The sequence below is a fragment of the Pseudopodoces humilis genome, chromosome 3, assembly GCF_049639895.1.
Source record: "Pseudopodoces humilis isolate 2021_Gansu_Grassland_sample_001 chromosome 3, ASM4963989v1, whole genome shotgun sequence".
Classification (NCBI taxonomy): domain Eukaryota; kingdom Metazoa; phylum Chordata; class Aves; order Passeriformes; family Paridae; genus Pseudopodoces; species Pseudopodoces humilis.
The window spans coordinates 13,073,871-13,098,105 of NC_142202.1; the positions used below are offsets into that span (position 1 = coordinate 13,073,871).

Genomic DNA, 24,235 nt, shown 5'->3' on the forward strand with positions numbered 1-24,235 from the left:
TTAAAACCATCTTCAGATTATTTTGGGTTGATCAGCACGGGGTTACCTGGCTACAGAATAAAAAATTTTGTCTTGCAAAGCATCCAGCAAAACAAGAGTTTATCTAATACATGAGCGAGAACTTGAGCTTGTTGTTAAAAATATGCAGTACCTTGACCTTTTCTCCTGCCACTATGTAAGTCTCTGTGAAATCTGTTTTTTCTACTGCTTTGGTAGCTATGGCATTTTTTTGCACAAACGAACAGCTAAATCAAAAGCAGTAGTCAGCAGAGTCACAGAATGGTTGGAGAGAATCATGAGAAAGAACAAGAGTAAAAAAGTAACTGTATATTGAGCATGTCAGAGGAAGGCAAAAAGTTGAAACAACAACAGGAAAACCAGAAAGATTGCACGAAGCAAACAGTAATTTGTCAGTTTTAAAAACACAAATCCAGTACACTCTCTGACATCAGAGAAGTATTCCTTAGAAAGAGACACAAACATTCCAGATGCAACAAAAAAAAGTTTAAATTAATTTATTTTGAGTAGAAAAAGTAGTTTCCTGGGTTGAAAGAATAGGCTAGATTCTGAAGGCTTTGTTTTTTTCCTTTGAATATTAAAGTGAGTGGGTTTGGTGCTGAACAGGAGGGAAATTATATTAGAAAAATCTTTTGTGACTTTTCCCCTCTGACAGAACCACAAGAACTACATTACTTCATAGCAAGGGAAAGTCAAATTTGCCCTTTGACAAATTTGCCGAAATTGTAAGCACCATGGGATCAGTCCTGGAAAATCCTGCTGTGCCACAGGTCATGTGTGTCAGGCAGGCACAGGAGCCACAGAGAGTTACCCCAACAGCTCTACTCTCACAGCATTTCTCACCACCACTAAACACAACTTGTTCTGGTTTTGGATAGGGTTTTTCTTCTGTCTCCACCACACACCTTGAGTACTCAAATTTTAGTATTTTTCATTAGGTGTTTCTTATTTTCGTTCATTCCTCTCTTTATTTACCACAACAATTCCTGCTTTTTTATTTTTGGATGCTTTATTTTTTTTTTTTAGTACTTCATGTACAGTATCCTTCATCCCCCACCTGTCTCCTTTACTGCCTTCTGATCTTTAAATCTTTAAATTTCATATAAATTTCCTTTCCTACTTGCCTCCTGTAGCAATTCTGCAACACGTTACAAACTCCTGATCTATTAAGAACCAAAGACAACCCTAAGGACTCTCAAGACAGATTGTGGGGACTAAATAAAAACAAACTGAATCAAGCTTTTAAGCTAATAGCAATTAATACTACAATTTCTGGAAAGGGCAACTCTCACTTCCCCTACTGAAAGTTTTTTTTTAATTCAGCAGCCCAACAATAAAGCTGCCCTGAAGTGTAAAAATACCATCAATCTGGCACGCTGCAGTATTCCTTCAGTGAGTCTCTCCAGCAGGTGCATCATTTATGGTTTAAACACTGATGATCTCAACTACCTATCTGCAGCTTCACACTACAAATATTCCTCTGCTTTGATGCCTTAGGAATTCTCACCACCATTAACAATTACAGCAATTTTTGAATCAGAGTATATCTTCTGATTACTAGGAAATTATATCCTTGTGGAAAGTAATATATTTTTAGTATACTTGGCACACTTTTAGTACAGCTAAGTATTTGTAGAATGCTTGAATTACAGCAAGTATACTCGTTCTTCATAAGTGTAGAGTGACACATTATAAAACAAATTATTATAATCAGAGATTTTCTGGAAGTTCTCAAAGAGCTTGATTCAAAATGGGACAAGTTTCTAGCAGTACCCTCCGCCCACATTAGCAGAGAGTGGGAGCTGAGGGGATTCAGCACCTTCAAGGGACGTTCCCAGCTAAAACCCAACCCTGCAGCTGTGGAAAAAGAAAATTTCTTTCATTGCTTCTCATTTGCATACTACAGCTATGATTTGGGCATGCTGATAAATGACTCTAGAACATCACACTGTTCTGCCAGCCTTGCTAGTCATTGTTTTGCGAATTTTGGGGGCATTGGAAAGGAGTTTGTTTTTCACTCAGAGCCCACACTACAGAGATTACCCAGAAACTCTCGGAACACTTGGGGGGTCATGAACACTCTGACGTACCCAGGCAGCTCTGTGATCCCACCAAAGAGAAGGAGGAATGTGGTGACTGATGATGATGAATGGGTTTCACCGAAATTTACACAAATTACACACCAATGGCATTCACATAAATTCCACAAATAAATTACACCAGTAACTTAGGAGTATGAGTTTAGTGGGATTTTTAAAAAGGAATTATGAGAAATTTTATGAGCAACATTTATAAAAGTCTGTTAAATGCTAAGAACTTTGAAAGAAATATGAAGCAAAATATTTTAGGGTTTAAAATAAACTCTCTTGAAGACTGCTACAAAATATTCATCCCACGTCTGCCTGTGGTGGGATTTCTTACACATTTCTTTCAAGGAAGTGATTTCACAGACAGTTCTGGGATGAAATGAGCTTCCAAGTTCCTTTGGTGACTGTTGTTCACTCAATGACAACACGCAACAGTTTGTTGTTCAAATCTTCTTATCTAAGATTGCCTGTACTTTCCTGCTTAAAAACTGCTGTAGAACATTAAAGAGCAAACATTTGAACTAAAGAGGACTTATGTATTCCAAATTCATTATTTCCTTATATTTTTGCAGTCAAAGGCATTATTTGCAGTGTTTACATGTATTATTCTTAAATGCAAATCCACAAGGATGGCTTTGAGATGTATCTGCTGCTTCCATAATTATTTTATATATGTTATGCTATATTATTGCATAGAGATTCAGAGAAAATGACCACTTTTTTGAGATATGAACACAGGGGCTTCTTTTGAAATTAATAAGATTATTAATATGAAATTTACTTTTTTTTTTTTTAAATCACAGTAGTGATGTCCATATCAATCCTTACCAACTCTCCTATAAAGAAAATTCTGCAATCACCTTCTTGTTGAGAGTTAATATCAAACCAAATGTGCTTTGGAAGCTAATTGATTTATCAATTCTCTGTTTTGCCATGCTTTGTCCAGCTAATTGATACCATTTGTCAAATCCAAACATATGTATTGAGAAGAACATTTTACATCACTTTGACTTTCTTCATGGAGCTTCAGTGAGAAAACCACTGCTATGTGTGTCGTACCATATCCACTCTGAAGGCTATTGAAGATTCCTCCAGAGGGCTAGGTGATAAATGAGTTTTTGTACAGCTCAGAAGACCTAACGTGGGGTATTTTATTACAGATTTCTCCTGGAAATGTGTACTGCTGCACCCATCAGTCAAGCCTTGTGTGTGAAAGTGTACTGTACCTTCAGCTCTGAGAGTCAGAGCCAGCCAACTATAGGGTTTTGTCATTAATGATATCTTTTCAAATGCACTCTAAGGATACTTGAGGTCTTGGTAGCTCCTGCATTCTTCACACTACAATTTATGATCATTATGTTATAGGAATATATCTTCACACTCATCAAGTTTCTCATTTAATGAAAAAAAAAACCCAACCCACAGGATATGCAGTTCCAGATCAGTAATAGAAATTTAATTTGAAGTCTAATACATGTTTCATATATGTGTAAATACCATTTTTATGCTTTGAACTATTAAACTGGTATGTTTTTCTTAGTGTTGTAAGCAACTTCCTGCAATGAAACTCCAAAGCCAATGGAAAAAAAAAAAAAAAAAAAAAGCCATCCAAATTAATCTCTGAATCATCCCAAGACTTTCACCTTGGAGATCAAATTGAGATTACTAATAATTTTCTTGAACATGTTTCATGTTAAGTTGTCACTATTACATTAAATACAAGAAAGCAGTTATTTCCAGGGAGAAATGTGCAAGCCTTGAAATGCTTTGTGGTCAACTGAGATTTTTTTATTGACCAAGAGTCCACAAATATCTTCTGATCTTCAGTTATGTTTATGCATTTTTTTAACAAGTTTGCTTTCCTTGGATAAAACTACTTCCAAAAGTAGCCACTGCATAACTGCATACATTTCCAATCTTCTCTTCATGACTAGAACATTACATCACTAAATACAGCTGATACCTTCTGCAATAGCAGAAGACTGGGAAATGTGATTAACTTCCAGTACTGAGTATAAAATGGCCAATAAATATTTTAAATCCTCATAAGTATGCTCCTGTACTTTATTATTTATCCATTCAGAATTGGTATTAAACAAGTTTTTAACACCTTAATCCTCCAAAGTTAGGTATAAGCTAGCTCCAAAAACTCATTATCTAGAGAAACTATCAAATCCAGAGAGTTGCCTCTCTGTTCCATTTTTTGATTTCAAACATGTCTCAGTCAAATACCTCCAGTCCTGTATTTAATTATTTGATGCAATTAATCTTGTTGAACTATACAGACTTTGTTCTTTTACTTCAAGTTCTTAAAATGCTTTAAAATTTTCTTTAATTAGTTTGAATTGAGCAACCAAGGACCTATGTAACACACTGACTTTTTCCAAGGCAGGTAGGTATCTTCTAATTTCTTCTTATTTTAGATTTGCCCATACTTGATTCATCCACAGCTGAGTAATATGGCAGTTAACATGCAGAAATTATAGTTTTTTTCTCCACATCTCTTTAAATCTCACTGCCTGTATGCAGATACAATTTCAAACAGCTCCCTCAGCTCTGCTGCACATCTACCTCGTCCCATTTTTTCCTCATTCTGGACCAGGTTCAAAAGGTGCTACTAAATTGTTCAAAAAAATGTTACTGACTTTCCTCCAAAAAACCCACTTTTATTCACATATGCAAAGGGTCAGATTTCTAGTGGGTCTGAAGCTCTTCTCAAAGATTTGATTTGATATAGTAGGACTACTGATGAGAGTTTCAAAGCAGGCAAATATGTCAGGCATATGCCACATGATTATAACCAGAGCTTTGATGTGCCCCCAAAATCCAACCACTCCACTCCCGAGCATTACCCTGGACCACTTTAGCAAAGACACAGGTTTTCTCTCTCCCAAATATTTAAAACAATTCCTGCTGTCTTCGGTCTCAGAAATAACTTCCTCCATTTTCATATGCTTCTCATGCCTGCCCAGATAACCAGTGTTCTCTGGAAGCACCTTTAGTTTGATTTTAACTGTAGGGTTTGCTGGTTTTGTGGGGTGTTGTTGTTGTTGGTGGTTTGTTTTTGTATTTTATTTCTCAGCAGAATCATTTTCATTTCTTCTGCAGCACCTTGACTGGTTCCTTCCTTTCTTATTAGCTCTGACAGCCATGGCAATTGCATGTGCATGCCTCAGAGACAGCTCCAGCACTCACTGCAGCTTGCCAAAAGATCTCTTATTTAAAATTACAACTGTTGGACAATTTCACATATGTACTTCAAAGGCACTTTGTTCTGACAATACACATCCCTCCAAAAGGTCTCGAACTTGCAAGCTGGACAATGTACTGCATTCTCCCTGACAGAAAATATGATCGGTTTGTTTCCAAGAAGATTGTTGCTGCTATTATCTCTTTACTTTTCCAAATCTATAAATATTTTGGTACAACACAGAACGTTAATTTATGCAGAAGACAGGTTTCTGTAAGGCCATGTGCTTCTTACAAGATATATCATATATTTGTCAAGCTGAAAAACCTACAGAGATGATATGGAAATCACTTTTTTTTTTTTTTCCTGGTGCTGCTTCAAAATGAATCAACTATGACACCATATGCTGCAACAATTGCTGAGAATGAAAAAAGTAATATATTTTTCTAAATCTCAACAAAAAAGCACCATTAAATTAAGGAATTTGTATTTTCCTTAAATCTTCCTGTATCTTCCTGGTTCACTTAACATCTCATTGTTTCATTTCTGTGTAGGCTCTTGCCGGCCCTCCTCTCGCTGTGGCAGGCTTCTTTCTAGAGAAACATGAGCATCCTCTGGCTACTGCTGGAATAACTGAGATGTCCTTCACTTGACAGGTGGAAAAATCTTCCACCTGTGCCAGGACCTCCACTGTGCCAGCATAGAGTGGACTGGCCTTTGACATTCCCCATCTAGGAGCATAAGAAGTTTTGCCTCGTGCTCACTGTGAGCCTAATAAAAATAAAGCTACAGTTAAAAAAATATTATACATATATACATGTATATACATTAAGTACTACTATAGTTACAACTTTGCTTCTTTAAAAATGTGTATCACTTATCATGTTGCAGCCTACAATTTATCTGCTTTTCATAGCAGAAGAGATATTTGCTCCTTGTTCTGCTTGAAGGGGTCAAGTTACTAGAATTATCGAGAGAAACCCTCACTCTGTTTGAAATTAACTGGATGTGGATATCAGTTGGCTGAACAAAAGGGATGTCTGATTTTGCTATAAGCACTGAAGATACATTGCATATGTACGAAGCTTTTCTTCTCATTACTTAACACGTTGCTTGGTTACCTCATCAAACTTATCATCTGTGAGGAAATCCATTTCATTAAGAAAAACATAAATCATAGAGCTAACTCCTCCAGGACTGAAATGGGGGAAAGACTTTTTATTTACACTTATTTCTGAAGTTCCAGTTCAAAACTAAGTTGCTACCTTCACACCCCAGACAAGAAAAAATATAACTGCACTGACCATTCTCAAAAAATTGTGTATTGCCCTATAGTGGAGTGCTCTTCTGACCCTTGGTGTGACAAACATCGCTCTGTGCGTTCAAAAGTTGCCAGGACCTTGGCTAAGGCTTCATGCAAATCCCTTGAAATCAATTCAATCAAATTAATCAATTCAATCAATTCAGACCTTTCTATAGGCCACAGGTACTAACTTAGAAAGCCAACTGATAGAGACAAGGTTTGGCACAACCAAAGGCTTTCCAAGGCGCTAAACCAAATGATCTTGAGAAGCCTGGCATTTCTCTAACAGTTTCCCACCATTTGGAGACAGTGCAGTCAGGCAGGTTTGACACTGGAAAATGGTTTTCCCAAGCACTTCTCCTGTGGCTTCAGTAGACCTGGTCCTTGGGTGTGCTCTGCTCATGAGATTATACCTCCATTTTCCCACAGGCTGCGCAGAATTCAGCAAACCTCAGTTCTGGGGCGTAAAAAAAAGATGACATAATGATAATAAAGATGATTATAATTAGTAGTAGTAGTACTAGTACCACCTAAACACCCACACGACCAACCAACCGACTAACCCACCAACCAACCAACCCACCCTCTCCAAACTAAAACAAACCCCCAACAAAAGAAACCCATGCAAAGAAAGAACAAACCCAAACCCCAAGCAAAGAAAGGGCTTTGCCCGGGAAGCCGGCAGCTCCCTCCGGACCCTCGCCGTGCCGCACCACCTCTCCCTCTGCCCATTCCACCCCTCCGACCCTCCCCAGCCGTCAGACGGCGGCAGCGTGCGCGCCCCCCGCCGCGGCCTCGGATCTCCGGGGTCCGGCCCGGCCCGTCCCGTCCCGCTCGCTCGCTCGCTCCGTGCCCCGGCGCTGCGGCGGCGGCGGTGCCGCTCGGGCCGGGCCGGGCCGGGCCGGGCAGTGCCGGGGCGGGGCCGGCGGCGCGCACGGCACCGCCCCCGCCGGGCAGACGGGCGCGGCGGCGTCACGCGGCGGTGCCGCCCCCCGCTCCCGGCGGGCGCCCCCCCCCGCCGCCGCCGCCGCCGCCGCCGCCGCCGCGCCCCCGCAGCAGCGCCCGCTCCGCCCCGCTCCGCTCCGCCGGCGAGCGGCAGAGGCAGCCCCGGCAGCCGCGCCTGCCCCGGCCCGGCCCCGGCCCCGCGGCCCCCGCGCAGGTAAGGCGCGCCCGCAGCGCGGGCGGAGCGGCGGCGCGGAGGAGCGGCCCCGCTCCGCCGCGGCGGAGCCGGTGGTGGCGGCGCGAAAGGCTGGTGGGTTCGCGCGCGGCGTTGTGGAGAGGTGGATGGCGAGGAGAGGAGATGGTGGAGCGGAGGTGTAAGTTAAAGGTTGGATGCGGTGATTTATTGCCCCTTGCCAAGGCGCGGGGAGGAGGGGAGAGCGGGTCTGCGAGACTTGAGCGATAAAATCAATCTGCTGCATGTTCTCCCTGGCGTGAGCTGCCGTGGTGAAACGCGAAGCCGGGGCAGCGATGGGATATCGCAATATTATTGCTATTTATCGGCGGCGGTCTGAAAGAGACGAGGGGATTGTGCGGGAAGTGCATTGGTAATTTGGGACATTTTCTATTGTGTGCCAGAAGAAAGAGGGCACTCGGCTTCTTCGATATGTGTTTGAAACTGTTCAGGTTCCTGCTGATGGTGTGCATTTTTGAAGGGGTAGAAATTATAAGCATATTAAAATAAAGACATCTGCAAGACTGGAAGGGGAGCAAAATCGATCATTCCAGCCGCTTTGGAAAGAATTTGATTCTAGAAATTACGTAGAAATGAAAGGAAAAGATTAATGGTGCTGCTAAGTCTGCTTTTGAATTAGAGCGCTTCTCCCTTTGGCTGCAGCAAGGTTGTTTTTCAGATCCTTTTATTTCATCCGGTAATTTGTGAACTCTGGTCTTCCCCGCACCCAGAGACAATGCTCTGTATTTCATACAATAAGGATTCTGCCAAGGATTGTGCATGCCAACCGACCTGGCATTTATTAAGGATTTATTGACCTATGGGTGTCTCTCTCTCTCTCTTTTTCTAATTTGAAGAGGCTCAATCGGGGCACCTGTGACTAAATCATAATTTTTGAAGAATAAAAAATGGTTGTAAAGGGGTGGGGGAAGCATACGAATTCACTGGCGAGGCGCTGAATGCAATAGCTACATTTATATTGGTTTGTGCATATTTCTCGCTACATATGTGTGTGTTCATGGATACATTGCTGGGAGGGATGCCTGGTACTTAAGAGACATTTGAGATAGATTGATAGATATATAGATAGATACATAGATAGATACAAAGATAGATAGATGTTAATAAATTGTCCTCTTCCGAGAGCGAAAGTGTCCCTTTGCTTTAGAAATGACTAGACAAGACTGTGCTGTTTATTGGCAATGTGTGAATTATATCGGCAGTAATAAATAAGCAATTGTTTCTTCCCTTATTTTTTCCTCGGGTCTTTCTCCTTTCTTTTACAGTCTTTCCATCTCTCTTTCTTTTTTTTATCTATTATTTAATTTATTTTTTTTTTTATTTCTCCCCCCCCCCTTTTTTTTTTTTTTTTGTCTTCTTCTTTTCCCTTTCTCTTCTCCCCTCTTGCCGCCGGTGCTTGCTGCTGTGTGTGTGTGAGTGAGGGGGCAGGCAGGCGCTGCAGCCAGCGGCAGGCAGCGGGCAGGGATGCTGGCGAGGTGGGATCCCCGCGCGGCGGCTCTCCGCGGACACCTGTAGGGATCGCTCTGGCACGCACGGCGGCCGCGCACACACTCACTCACTCACACCGCGTCCTTGCCTGGCTCCCCCCACCCTCCTCCCCACCCCTGGTAGACGCCACGGGCTCCTGGCACCCTCCGGCTCCTGCGCCCCGCTCACAGAGGCGCAAACCCCTTCCCTTCCTTCGCCCCGCTCCTCCCAAAGCCGCGGCGCCCGCCCCGCGCACCTTGCGCCCCCCTCCCCGCCGCGCCTCCCGCATTCCCTGCCCACCGCCCCTTCCCCCGAGAGCCAGCCCAGCACCGGCAGCTGCCCGGTAACCCCCGGGAACACACACACCCCGCGCCCCTTCCCCAAGCACCCCGTCTCCACAAACCTCCCCTTCCCCCACTCCTCACCCCATCACACACAGCCCCCTTCCTCCGTGTCATTGTCCCCGGGCACGCACGCCGTGTCTCACACCGCCGGCCAGCGCCCGGCTGGCTCCCCGCGTCCCCCACGCACCCCAAATCCGCTCCATCACCACCTCCTTCCCCTCGGCCGCCCGCGGGTCCCCTCCCGCCCTGGTGGCAGCTCCGGGCCCCCGTCCGGAGCCCAGCCCCGCGGCGGCGCGCAGGGAGCAGCGGCGGGGCCGCTCCCGCTCGGGCGGGCGCGGGCAGCGGGCGCCGCCGCCCCGTCGGGCCGCGCAGGGCGGAGCTGTTCCGGGTGCTGAAACAGGAGCGGCCGCTCGGCGCGGTGCCGCAAGCCAGCGGCGCCCCTGCCCTCGGCCACCGCCGCGCCCGGGAAGGCCTTTGGGGAGCGGGGCTGCGGGGGCTCCCTCCGCGGACCCTCCCGGGAGCTGCCGGAAAATCCCTCGGCTGGTAGCGGCGTTGCCGGAGGTGGCTCCCGCCGGGGGACGGGGAGGGCTTGGAGGAAACCTGGGGTCTGCCTGCTGCTGGTGGGCACGCCTGGCCCCTGCCCGCGATGTTTGGGGGTTCTCCTCTCCTCCCTTTTGCTGCTCTTGCCCGCCTCACGTGTGGCAAATAATAAAAATAATCGTGTTGACATTTAGAGGAATGAAATTAAATATAGAGAGAGTAGGAGGTGACTTAGCAGCTCTGAACGTGTCAGGTGCAGGCAGCTGAGGTGTGTGCCTGTTTTTAAAACGTTTCTCCCTGGCAGGGTCATCTCTGCCCCCTCTCCCCACACACACACACACACACACACACACACACACACACACACACACCCCAGCTCAGAGGGCTTGGCAGCAGCTCTGGCCATGCTATTGTGTTTGCCTAAGTGCTGCTGGCAAAGAAATGTAAGGGAGGGGAAGGGGAAGCGATGAGTGAGGGAGGTGTTGGAGATCCTCTCCTCCATCAGGAGAGGTCTGATAATACACAGCTTCCAGAAAAGATACAGCAGCTCTGGGGGAGAAGAACAGCCTCTCTGCTGAAACATTTTGGATGTAGAGACCTCTTCAGAGGATAAGGGTGAACTGTGGCATACGCATAATTTTGAAAACAGAGGAGTTGTTCTCTCCTTGTTCTCTTAAACAAGGGCAGCTGAGTAAATATATGTAAAATACTGCAACCCATTTCAGAGGACTAGCACCTGGGATTAGCTGATCTGCATTGTGAATAATGTCAACATCAGAGCTGGCTTGAATTGGATTTTCCCTGCCACGGCAGAAAATATCAGCCCCAGAAGAAACCAGGTGGCAGAGAAAAAAATGTGATATGAAATTTTTGAAAAGCCTTCTAAGAAACTATTGCAATTCTTCCTCACCCCAGGAAAAATAAACCATTAGGTGTGCCATGCATGGTGAAGCTTGTCAGGTCCTGCTGGGAGCTTAGGCCACTTTATTTTTTTGACCTGTACTGGAAACAACCAGAACTGGGTTTCATCTGTATGACTAGGACCCTGTAGCTTCACAGGTGATGGTGTTTTCACAAATAAATTAAAATAAATTGTAGAATAAACACCATCTTTTCTGTTTAACATTGTTGCTGTAGTAATAAAATGCACTACTAAAATATGTGGAAGTTTTGGAAAGGTAAGTAGTTTACGTTCAGATTATAGCATAAAAATGTATTCAAGTATAAAATAATGTTAAGATTTGTGTTTAGCACTGCAACCCATTACAGTTTCTCAGTGACTCCAAGATCACAGCAGCATTTTCCTAATGTCCAACACCAGTTGAAATGAAAAAAATAATCACAAACGTTCACTATTGATCAACTTTGTGATTCAACATGCTATTAGTTGTCATTTCTTATTATTCTGTTTCAATTCCTTGCAGATTAGAAACAAAAACAATAGAGGAAAATCACCCCCCTGGATCTTAGCCTTGGCCTTTTCAAGCAAAGAGAAGAGGAGCTGCCAGGCTTTGCATGTCAAGTGGCCACTCGGCTGTTTGACAGCTTCTGGGTTTCAACCCCATTGGGATTGAGGCAGCTCAAGCAACCACGAGCGATGAGTCCTGTCGTCTGCTGACGCTGCTCTAGCACCATGGCAGACAGGCTGTGATATGACAAGAGGATCCATCCTAGGGAGGCGGCGTTGGGATCCATAATTGGCTTCCTGGGAAACTACAGCTGGTGGAGAGGATGTAAAAAGAGGCACGCATGTGCCAGGATATTGCTACAGCCTTGCCGAGCTGGTGGATCCACTTGGAGGAGAGTTTTGCCACCGATCTTGGGTTTTTTCCTGATTTGGTAATGTTGGCTTTGGGGAAAATTTCTGCCGACTCACCCACCCCTGGACACCTTTTGCGGAGCGTGGCCGGCCAGTGAAGAGACCCAACGGCGCCTTACCCCCACCGCGGGTCCCCTCCGGTGGCCCCTGGCACCATCTTGTGCCCAAGCCCGTCCCGCGGGGCAGCTGCAGCCCCCCGCCCCGGGGAGTCTCCCACAGTGACCCCCGCACCCGGGGCGGGGGTGAGCGTGCCCGAAGCTTCCAGCGCGGCCGGCGCCCGGCAAGATTTTACCCTGTCTGCCGCCGGGGCCCCGGTGCCGCCCCCCGCCAGCCCTGCCGCCCCGCTCGCCCGCCCCAGGCCGCGCAGGATGGGGGCGGTGCTGGTGCGGCGCGGGGGCTGCCTGCTGCTCTGGCTGGCCCTACTGCTGGGCTGCTGGGCCGAGCTGGGCAGCGGGCTGGAGTTCCCGGGTGCGGAGGGCCAGTGGACCCGCTTCCCCAAGTGGAACGCCTGCTGCGAGAGCGAAATGAGCTTCAACATGAAGACGCGCAGCTCCAGCGGGCTGGTGCTCTACTTTGATGACGAGGGTTTCTGTGACTTCCTGGAGCTCATCCTCACCCAGGGAGGGCGGCTACAGCTCAGCTTCTCCATCTTCTGCGCCGAGCCTGCCACCCTGCTCTCGGACACGGCGGTCAACGACAACCTGTGGCACGCCGTTGTCATCCGCCGCCACTTCAAGAACACGACGCTGATCATCGATCGAACCGAGGCCAAGTGGGTGGAGGTGAAGTCCAAACGGCGGGACATGACTGTCTTCAGCGGGCTCTTCCTAGGAGGGCTCCCGCCGGAGCTGCGGTCGGCGACGCTAAAGCTGACGCTCTCCTCCGTCAAGGACCGGGAGCCCTTCAAGGGCTGGATAACAGACGTGCGGGTGAACTACACGCAGACGTCGCCGCTGGAGAGCCAGGAGGTGCGGCTGGATGACGAGCAGAGCCGGCTGTGCGCCAGGGACGACGTCTGCCTCAACGGGGGCGTCTGCTCGGTGCTCAACGACCAGGCCGTCTGTGACTGCTCCCAAACGGGCTTCCGAGGGAAGGACTGCAGTGAAGGTAAGGGGCCATTTCAGCTCGCCCCATTGTCCCCCATCGCTCCGTGGAGGGGACGGGTCGGAGGCCAGGCCTGCATGAGGTTTCATCTGTATGAGTGGATCTTCCTCCCTCCCCTCCCTTCCCACCGTGTCCCCAGCTCCCCTCTTCCCCACCTTCTCCTCCTCCATGTCTTCCGTGTGTTTCTGTGGCCAACCATGGTGCCATCACTCTTCTGTTCTCTGCGAGGCTGGGTGAGAGGAGGAAGAGGATGTTATCTGAGCATCTTCCGGAGGCGGGGTGGGATTTGGGGTTGTTCTGGGTAAAGGAGAGATGGGTGCTGGGTACCAGGTGTCACCCAGATGGCAGGGGGTGGCTGGAACCATGCTCGGTGGGAGCTGAGGGAGGGGATGTGCATGCCTATCACAAGCAGCTGGTGGTAATTAATTTGGGGAGCAGGGGAAGTGATGCTGGGAATAATTTAACTGGATTGAGTGCAAAGATGACCTGGGTTTGGTTTTGTAGGGTAGAGGAGACCCGGAGTCCACTTTGTATTTGCCTCTGCTATGTCATTGAAATAAAATCAGTGATTTATTTGTGAATTCCTTAAATTGTGGCCGGGGAGGAAGGGGATTAAACAGAGGATTATGTTTTTACATGGATGTGAATAGTACTGCTTTGCAACATATTTAGCAATTCACCATGCCAGTTAGACAGGGAGAACACAAAAGGGCAAAGGGGAAGTACATACTCCAAGACCACAAAATGACTGAGTAGTTTTACCAAGAAAGAGGGAACCTAGAAAAACAGCAGTTTCCTTAATCCATCTACAAATAAATCACTGGGTAAAATATGATTCATATTCAGTGCCCATTGTTTTTGGCAAATGGAAAGAATGTGAACGTTTACTTTGCAGATGCATGCAGGACTCTTGTTTTTATTATTTTGTTAGTAAATGTACCATTGCTTGCAGCTCCTTAGGCATAGAAATTACATATGTTGTGTATCTAGAACAGGACGTGAAGGTGTATAAATGAAATAAGAGCAAATGTATCAAGGGAAAATATGATTATCATGTCAAAATTGGAGAGCAAAGACCTAAGTTTAAAATGTAAAAGGTAAATATGAATAAGATATTATCAAGGCCAAATTAAGATTTTCACTGAGTGGCTGCATGACATTTATGGCTGAATAATTTGCCTTTAGCATTTCTATCAGATTTCACTCATTATAAGAAAGAAAACATAATTTGTGACTGTGCTTTATTATGTAACACCTTCTATCCTTAGTGTCAATACTCAAAATGCTACAGTCATTCTGCATCCTGTTTACTTTATCAGCTGTTTACCTCTCATCTGCCACTTGTGAAAAATTCAAACCTTATTAACACTTTAAATAATATTTTGTAGGAGCAAATAACAGTTTCAGAAAATTAGTCATTTCTACTTTCAATTGCACCCATTCCCAGAAACTGTAAAATTAAATATCTTTTATATTAGGTAAAACATCTCAATTGATTTAGTTTTTGGGTATCAGTTTTTATGACATGATACTACATAATCTATAGGTGTATGGACAATATTGAGTTGCCTTACCATCTCTGAGTTAGGCCCTATTGTAAAGAAAAAGAAAATTATGGTGGTGCAGCAGCTTTGCTAAAGCAGTAATGGTAATTTAAGTACTATTAATACTATTATACATTTATATGCCCTTTACACTAAAACATAGTTTAGTTATTTGAAGTTATTTTGCACATATAATACTTATGTGTAAGAGTTCACATAATTGCATGTAGTATCAGTCAGATAAATTATTGCCTTTACATAATAATAGGTTCAGTGGCTATTTTTAAGGAATATTTTTATGTTTGGGTCAAATATTAGTGAAATACATATCTATATTTATATTTAGTGAACATTGTATGGAACCTTTAAGAAGAAGACACTCAAAATAACAGAATCCCCCTCCAAATTAAGGTAAAGTGCTGACTTCATTTAAATATTAGGGATTTTGCATTTGACATAAGTGGGAACAAGATTCTCTTCATGTGTCCCTTGACTACAAAGAAGCCTTATAAAATAATACCAAGACTTATATAATTTTAGCAGAAAATATTCAGATTCTGATTTAATTTGAAACAGAAGGCAACATTTGCCCTGACAACAACATAAATGAAACTAACATTGCAGTTTTTACCTGTTAATTGAGAAAAGGTAGCAACTGACAGTTCTGTCAGTCAAGTTTTGATTAAGGGATTAGAGGTTACTCATATGTGCCAGCAAAGATGTTGAACTATTATAAATTATTTTATAATTATTCTAATAAACAGAAAAGGCAGAAGGACAAGTAAAGCCTTTAGATCTGCCAAGAAAGGAAACTTGGCTTCTTCTCTTTAGTTTTCTGTAGCCAACATAGACATTAAGCTGTTGAACTTTGGTCTTTTGTTCCCAGAATGTGTAAATTTCCCACAAGCCTTAGAAAGACATTGCCATTGCTAGGGGATCATCTCAGGCTGCAATTATCTGAAGGGGCTTTTTGAGTTTTCACTCCAACCCTTGTTTTGTTTTTTGTTTAAAAATTATTTTAGATAGAAAAAAACCCCAACTTTTAATTTTTATCTGGAATTCTAGCCACGTGTCCCAGTTGATACCTTTTCTTTAAAGGTGAAAGATGGTCATGAAATTCTATTTTCCTTTGATTTTTTAAACTTTTTTTTTTTTTTTTTTTTTGGTCTTGGATTTGTTGTTCAGTATCTCTGCTGTGTGGTAAAAACACAGAGCTCCTCAGTGTAATGAGGAATGTAGGAATTAAGATCAACAACAATAAACAAAACGTTTTCAAAATTTTCTACCCTGACTTGCATGTTTAGGAATTAAAAAGTAATAGATTTAGAGTCAAAGTTTCATGTCTTAAGCTGCCATTTTAAACACAAGTTCACTTATTTTCAGGAGAAAATCTGATGGGTTATTTTTCCCAGATTTTCATCTTTGAGAAGCTTATTAATGATCCCTGAAGTAATTTTTTTTTTCTTGTAAGAATGAAGTTCCATGTTTGAATGGAGTCCATGAATGAAGTTTTGGGTTGGGTTTTATTGTTTTTTTTGGGGGTTTTTTTTGGGTTTTGTTTGTTTGTTTGTTTGTTTTGTTTTTTAAACCCATAGTAATATAAATTATTTCCAATGGGCTTAACTGCTTTTATACCTAAATCAGGAGTAGCTTCATTTATGTTTTCTGAACTGCACCACTGTGAGATCAGTGCAAGCTAGGAAAGAACCATTCAGTCATTCCTTTTGTTCCAGGAGGACCTAACTTCTCTTCAGTGGGAGCACTGGCATAAATCACAGAAAAAGGACTGGAATTTTTGCTTAAATTTACAAGGATGTGTAGTCCATAGCAAAGGAAAATATGATCTCTGGCAGTTCTCTGGTTGAAAGGCCCATGAGTAAAAACACTACAAGAGCCTTCTAAAACAGAAAATAAAATCTCTGCTTTGTGCTGAAGGAGGCAAGGTTATGTTATTCCACATAATAATAGTGACTCAGTTGAAGGAAAAATACACAAAATTATAATGAATTTTATTAGGAATATGACTAGCATTGAAATAAACCCTGACTGCCATATCAATTTTCTGTTAGGTTTTTTGACATATATTTCAATCTTCTATTCAGTGAAAATTACAATATTTCTTGAAAGTACTCAAATTGGTATGGCTTGATTCTATGATAACGAAAGATTTTTATTAAAAAGACCAACTTTAAAGTCAGATTTTTAGTGCATTAAGTCAAGGTCCTAGAAGGTAAGGAAAATACATGGTTCGTATCTGTGAACCTCCATATTACTCTTCTAATTTTGCTCCTTAAAAAATTTCAAAGCAACAACAACAAAAAATTTACATATTAAATGATTAAAATAGTGACCTCTGGATTTTAGACAAAAAAAAAAAAAAAGTATCATTTTCCTGTCATCCTCATTTATATAAAAACAGCCTTGTCCAGTATCTGAGAAAGTAAGCAGGTAGCTCTAAAAGAGGTAATAAAATACACGTGATGCATTGAGTTGGGGGAAGTTACTCACTGATGCTAACTTCTGGTCACTCCACGCCCTTCTGCTTTTCTACATCTCTAATGGTTTGAAAAAGTTGCAGACAGGATTCTTTATCTTTTTAACATATAGCTTCCCTACTTCCCTCAATATTAGCATCTATACAGACAAGTGCTCTGTCACTCCAAACTATTCCTGTTTGTAACATGTTGTATTTTAGCTGTTCTACCGAGTTTCTGGTTTGTGAGAAAAATGAGGACTGTTCAGGCAGCTGTTCACTGTAAGAGATACTCTTCCTTGTCAGATATTCAGAAGTTGATGCCAGCTACGGTTTGAACTGTGAAAATGATTTTTGAGGAAGTCAGTTCCAGATGCCTCAGCCTAGCCAGCATTTAGATTTGTTTGTTTGGGTTCTGAATATACTACATCAGTCTTTGTTGTATTTCCTTTTGCATGTTATCTTTTTTTAAAAAAAATCCAATATTTATATCTCCTTGAAATTTTTGATATCTTAATCCGTTTTGTTCTCTTTATGCCTTGAATGAAACTTTTGAACTTCTTTTGGCATTAATTATCTATTGCAAGTTGTGTGTTTGAGTGTGATGTTGAACTCATTGCCTACAGTCAGTCTTAGCAGAGTAGTCACCATGGTCTTTATCCCTCTTGAGTCCTAGCTAAATGTACTCTGGACTAGTAAATACTGTAACCAAAACTTGCCTTTTTGATTTACACTTTGGAATCTTTATCTAGATGATCTCTATTTCTTCTGCATGCTGAATTTCTTGTCAGTGCCAGTGGCCACTGGGGTGATGTTGGTTTAGAAGGAGGGCTAGAAATGCACCAGAGATTGTACTGAGGTTCTGGATATGTACAAACTATGTTGATAATTTAACAATCATTATTTCACTTTATTTATTTTTTTTAAATGGTGAGTTTGTAGTCAGAGTAGAATCTTGAGAGCAGATAGTCAAGTAATCAAAAATTCGTTCTTCACTGGGTTGCATCTGTTACATTCACATTTAGTCATATGAACACCCAACCCTTATGTCAGTTTAAAGCACAATTTTGCATCATTTTCCTAATGAAATTTGATATAGTATTTTGTTTGGCAGGATTCAGCATTATTTGGTATTGATATCAATATCTGACTCATGTAAAATCACAGGAATTTAAATACTGTTTCACTGGTAATTAGGAGCTGGCAGTCTGTTTTATATTATCTTCTAAAGAGGTTTTTTGTTGAGTATTACTAATCCTTTCAAAATGCTGATATTGAAATACTTAGAGCCTAGATCTTGGTACTCCAGGTAAATAATAATTTAAATAGTGATGTTGTTGTTTCCCTTTGGGCCTAGTTAAGGTCCTTGTTAAATTTATATTTTATATTTTTTTTTTATATATTGTGAATTATAGACAGCTAATATACTAGAAGAATTTATATCTAGCACCATAGGACCTTGTGCCAGATTGGTCAGATTCATTCAGAATTTCAAAATAATATATATTAAAATTGCCTATGTTTTGATATAATTGCACTTAATCTTTTGTCTCAGCTGAGGGCTGGCTCTCTGGGAGTCTTTTAACAGTAGATGCTAGCCATGGATTTGTGGGATTTTACCCCATCATCATTACTGACCTGATGGACAAGAATGGGAAAACAGGCAATTAAAAATGAGTTTCTGATAGAAATAGCTTTATGTAGAGGCTAACATTAACATATGCAGGTTGGAGGGTTCATGCTTCTTTTAGTAAACATATTAAAATTGGTTGGTAATGTGAAAAAGAAAGCTTCATCTATCTATTCACTATCTGTCTTGGTGAATTTAATATGATGTTACATCTATCAGAAAGCTTGGTGTTCCTTTTAGAAAACATGCAACCATACCAGTTTCTGGAAAAATGCTCTGTCCTGTTTGTTGTGCTGTAGCTTAAACTTGTGTACCTTCATAAACACATGATTTTCCAGAATGGTGAAGGGCATTCTGAGGTGTTGAATACCTTTGTGAACCTGAGGACTAAATTGTAGAGGCCAAATATACTTCTTCCAGGGAATGATTGGTTAGTGTGTAACAGACATACCTTTAATACTGTTGTTATATATAGAATTGACTAGCAAAGTCAGGATAAATAATCCTTTGCTGCCTTTATTTAGTTCTACACTGATCTGGGATCATAATTTAATATTTAACAGAAGACGTGCACTTTCTTGAATGGCAGTTTCTCCTGTACCTTGGTGATGGTATCTGAGTGTATCACAAGCACTTCACCAGCCTGGATTATATTGTCGTGTATGCAGAACTCAATTTCTCAGCTCAGGTGCTCTTCTGCCAAGCTAAAAAGTAGTTGTATGCGGTGAAATCATGCAAATGTGTAGCCATTATCCTGGATCTTGGAGTAGAATCAGTAGGATCAACGAGTGCTTCAATGAACAAAATACCTGCAGTAGCTAATGAAGTAATGAAGTAGGAAAACCCACACAGTTTTGATAGGACGTTGCTTTCTCAGTGCCCCTGGCCAATTCACACCACTTTTTCAGTTTTCCTTCTAATCTGTAAAGTTAAACTACGCCATACAGGAGCTTCTGGTAGCTCTTTTTCCTGGTCATCAGATACTTGAAAGATCAGAATTTCTATTAGGGATGTAGGAGAGGAAGACCTGAAGGTCCCTTTACTATTGTGCAACCACTTTAGTCTACAGAACTGATAATTGTTAGTTGGCTTTGAAGTTGCAGGCCTTCCTACTGCCTATCCATAGCCGAGTGTTCAGAATAGTGGGTTTTTTCTTGCTTTTTTGTCTGCCACTGACTGCCATTGTTCTGACTAGACCCTGGAAATGATGTAGCTTGTCATCTGCCAGCCACTTCTTTGACAATTCAGCTCTTCTCATGGTCACAGCAGTTCTCATCCTTTGCAATGTTACACCTGTATAATAGTCATCCTTATTACTAGAAAAGGATCCTTATTACCGTAGAAGGATCTAGGATTTAATGTCTGAGGAGAGTGAAGAACTCTTGCTCCTAGTCAATGACCACATAATTTTTTAGTTTCGTTCTCTCCCATTTTCAATGAAAAGTCTGAAGGTGAAAGTGAGAGGTAGCCTCAGTTATGCCTTGTTTGAGCTTGTCAAGAAATGAGACAAAGGCAGCTGGCAGCTGTCTGCAAGAACAGGATTCTCTGATAAAATTTTAGATTTCTTTAATGCTATGTAGTGTATTAGGAACCTAAAATTACTTAGTTATGTCCTAAGAAGCAGCAGATTTGGCATCTTTTAGATATCTGAAAAAAAATGTGGTCTGTTTTCATTTTCCACTGCAGTCAGTATGAAGTCCCATTGACTCAAGTTTGGAATTAGGGCAAACCTAATAACCTGCTGATTCTGAACTTATTATTCAAGTAGGAATATGAAAACAGAGAGAACTAGGGCAAATTTAATAACCTGCTGATTCTGCCTGTAGTATTCATCTGGGAATGTCTATAGAGAAAATACTTTTAATAAATTCTAATATTTATTACCATGATCATCATCATTAAAATTATTCATTAATTTAATATGTGCCTTATGAACCATGCTGGAAGAGTGATGTGACTAATTTTGTCTTACATTTAAGACTCTCTATGATTTGAGGGAAAACCTGGTTTCCCAAACAAATGGATGGTGCATTTGCTGGAATCACTTGTGCAGTTGCTGCCACTACAAACTGTGAAAGAGTGGATTTTTTTCTATGGAACTGTAACATCCCAACAATGCTGCAAAGGTGTGCAAGTCACAGATTCTTTTCAGACTGTGCCATATTGCACAAGGTCTTGAAATGAGAACATTTGGCTTTTTGATTTTGTCTAGAGAAAGGGCTCTGCATTGCTTAAAGGCAGAGAAAATTGATTGATTCTTCCTACAGTGCTGTCTTTTTGTAATTAAGTGAATGTGTACAGCCATTAAAGAGGTCACTGGCATTACCCTATGCACCTAGAGATGTATATCAAAGTTCCAAAGTTTCTGAATTACATCTTAGTTTCCAATGCAAGAATGACCTTCTTGTGCATCTTCTTTCTCTTTCGTGCTTTTTAACTTTAACAAAAAACATTTAAAAATGGCGTTTTTGTCAAGGGATGTATTTCTCTTAAGAAAAGATTCCTTAAGAAAGATTGCATGTATGTAATATAAATGATATGTGCTTCCTTTTGAATAAGTGTCTAGAAAATCACAGAATTAATGACTAGGCATGGAGTGAAGATCTGTATCTCAATACTGTCATTTTCTTTAGAAGCTTCTCCTGATTCTTCTTTGTTTCAAAAGGTGACCACTGGAATCTTTGTATACATATCAGCATTTGTACAATGGGTTTCTAGGGCACAGCCACAATGAGTATCTTTAGAATGAATTATGGGGCCCTAGTGCTAGGAAAAATGTGCTCTTCAGCCTTAAAGATGTTATCTTTCCTGATTCTGTGTCATGCAAGTGTGATAAAAGTGATAAAAAAAAATTTGGATTCCACTGGTTGTTGGCCAGCAGCGGGCTTGCATTTTACATTTGAAAAATTATTTGTGCATTGTACATTTGTAAAACCAGATTCTTGACCTGGAAGGTCCAGGGACAGAGTCAGAGAGGCAGGTGAGATAAGGCAGCTCCTTCCCAGACTGCAGACACTGCTGTGTTTAAGCACAGTGATCTTCAGGTGATCCTCGGTGATGTCAGTCTACTGGGGTGGACTGGTGCTTCACGTGACATCCTCCCTTAGAAAAACAGTGGAATCTCTACAGGAAGTTTCCAGGAATGTTGGTTCTGACAGAGAGATTACTAGTGTTGTGCATTTTGAATTTTTTTCCCATTTTTCCTCATCAGAGGAGAGACAAGTGAAAATGGAATTTGGAAACACATAGCTGTAAGTCAGTTAATTCTTAAGTCTATTGTGGGGTGATATAGGAAAGACTTGTAAACAGGTTTTTTAAGAACAAATCAATGTCCTTCTTCCACATCCTTCTCATATGAATGTTGCTCAGCTTCTCAGGAGCTGATTCTCTGTGATTTTTATTTTTTTATTTTCCGTTATATTGCAGAAAAATAATTTCTGTAACATTATCACAGTGCAAAGAACCTGGCAGGGTTTTTTTTCGGAACCCATAGTTTTTCAGTGATAAATTATGGACTGTCATTCGACATTAACAAAAGATTTGTCTGGTTTAGTTAAACATTTACTGAAGAATTCTGAATATAGATCTCACATTCTTACTTGAAACATTCCTGACTTCAGTGTTATGAGGAAAACATCAGCATTTTCCCAGTAGTTCATCAGAAGAAAATATATTCAAATTACATTTTCTTTGTTGGCCCAAATCTCCACTACTTTTCTGTGAACAATGTATCTGTTATTGTAGTTTCCAGGAATTTCCTTGGTTTTTTTGTTTTTTTTTTTTTGTCACTGTTCTTGGTCCAAAGTACTTGAGGGACCAGCTAGGATTGATTGATTGTTAGCCTTGAACTTGTTCTTTTTTTCCCCTCTGCATCAGTTGAACAACGGAGTGGAATTACAGGAAGTTGTGCATTAATAATAAGCAGTACAGCACAGGTTTTGTTTTGTTTTCCACTTTACAAATTTTGAAACTCAAAATGTAACAAATAATGCATCAGGTTTGAAGTTCTGAGAGAAATATTTTCACACTGTTTCCTATTCAGGTTTTTATAACAAAGAAAATTCCTGTGACAGAAAAAAGTTCAAGTGATAGTAGTTTTGACCTGCTATTCTTGCAAATCCCCTGATAACCACAATTCATCTTGGCATCCAGAGGCTTTACCTATTGTCCTAGTATTGGTTGGATCCCATTCTCCTTTTTTCATTTGGGTCTCATTTATAAGTCTTTCTTGCACATTATAAATACTTACATCACCCAAGTTTGCTATTCAGGCACATATTACCCATTGTGATACTGTGAGTCATGCTGGTAGATTTTGTAAACCTTAAACTATGAAAGCATCCACAGTGATGCAAGGGAAAAAAAAATCTTTCTAATTTCTCCCCTATTTAAAAAAAAAGTAAAAATGAATACAAACAGAAACATTCATTGCAGTCTAAGTTAATGGCACCACAGGAATTCAGAAGCAAAGCTGCCTGCAGTGAGTGGTGGCTTTCATCTCCTTTCTTGTGCTTAAGCATGGAATTTGTCTCTCCATTTTATTCACATTTGCATTGAAAATAATAAAACACAGTTAGTGATGCTGTATCTATTGTGATCGAGGTCACATCAAACTCAAAAGCATACCTCTAAGAGCTTAGAAATATTTAGTTATTTTGATTTTGCACTTTAATTTGGGCACATTGCTGCTTCCATAGCCGAAATATATAAAGTGAGGTGGGTATGGGTTTTGATGTTACTCAGCTTTGCTCTTCCATAGCCTTCTCATCAGAAATCTGAAAAACAGTACAAGAGTATGTCTTGGAAACTTGTTTTTGCCCAGCCTGAGCTCTCAGTGACTTAAACTAAGCTTTCAGTCATTAAAGAATGCAGAAAGAGATACTAAGGAAGTTAGCACCCAAAGGAATTGGAAGAGAAAAATGTTCTTAGAAAATATTATATACATAAAATATATATGATTTATATATACATAAATATATATATATAAATGAATATATAAATATATAAATAATAATAAATATTATATATAGCTACAGTTATTAGAAATCATATCTATTGTTCTGTATAATATTTCTAAACTATTTTGCTTTTGTAGGTTTTTCACATTCAGTAGTAGCTCTGCCAATTACTGTAATAAAATAATTTGTTGCAGTTCTCCTTTCTCGTCTGTTTAGATCAGGGCTGATGTCTCGAAGCTGAAATGTTAAGCCACTGTAAAATAAGAGTAAAGTCAGAATCAGGTCCTCTGATTAGGAAAAAAAAAAATCAACTGTATTAATACTAAAACACTCCAAAATGTCAAGAAACAAACAGGCTTAATCTTGCCCACTACTATGTAATACTGCTACTTTGCAATTTTTATGGAAGTTCCCTTTTCCGTTGGAATGTATAGATGTGTAGAATGTATATTCTATACATAGATGTATAGAAACATCTTGCCAGCACAAAAATGATTAGTGGGAAGCTTTGCCTGCTTGTCTCTCACACCTGTAGGTTGCAACAACGACTTTTTCCACTCTTC

The 24,235-nt window shown here is 41.4% G+C and overlaps 1 protein-coding gene across 19 annotated transcripts in view; it reads left to right on the plus strand.

Moving 5' to 3' along the window:
• The first annotated feature begins 7,699 nt into the window (after window positions 1-7,699).
• NRXN1 (neurexin 1) overlaps window positions 7,700-24,235 on the plus strand; it is a 675,655-nt gene continuing 659,119 nt past the window's right edge. For 17 of the 19 annotated variants that reach the window (XM_088053912.1, XM_088053915.1, XM_088053923.1 and 14 more), the window contains exons 1-2: window positions 7,700-7,757; window positions 11,569-13,070. In XM_088053912.1, coding sequence (XP_087910038.1) covers window positions 12,332-13,070 — 739 coding nt within the window. In that variant the 5' untranslated portion in view covers window positions 7,700-7,757; window positions 11,569-12,331. Of the gene's footprint in view, window positions 7,758-7,867; window positions 7,926-11,568; window positions 13,071-24,235 lie in introns of those variants that run through there. The other 2 variants (XM_088053913.1, XM_088053914.1) reach the window with 2 other exon arrangements.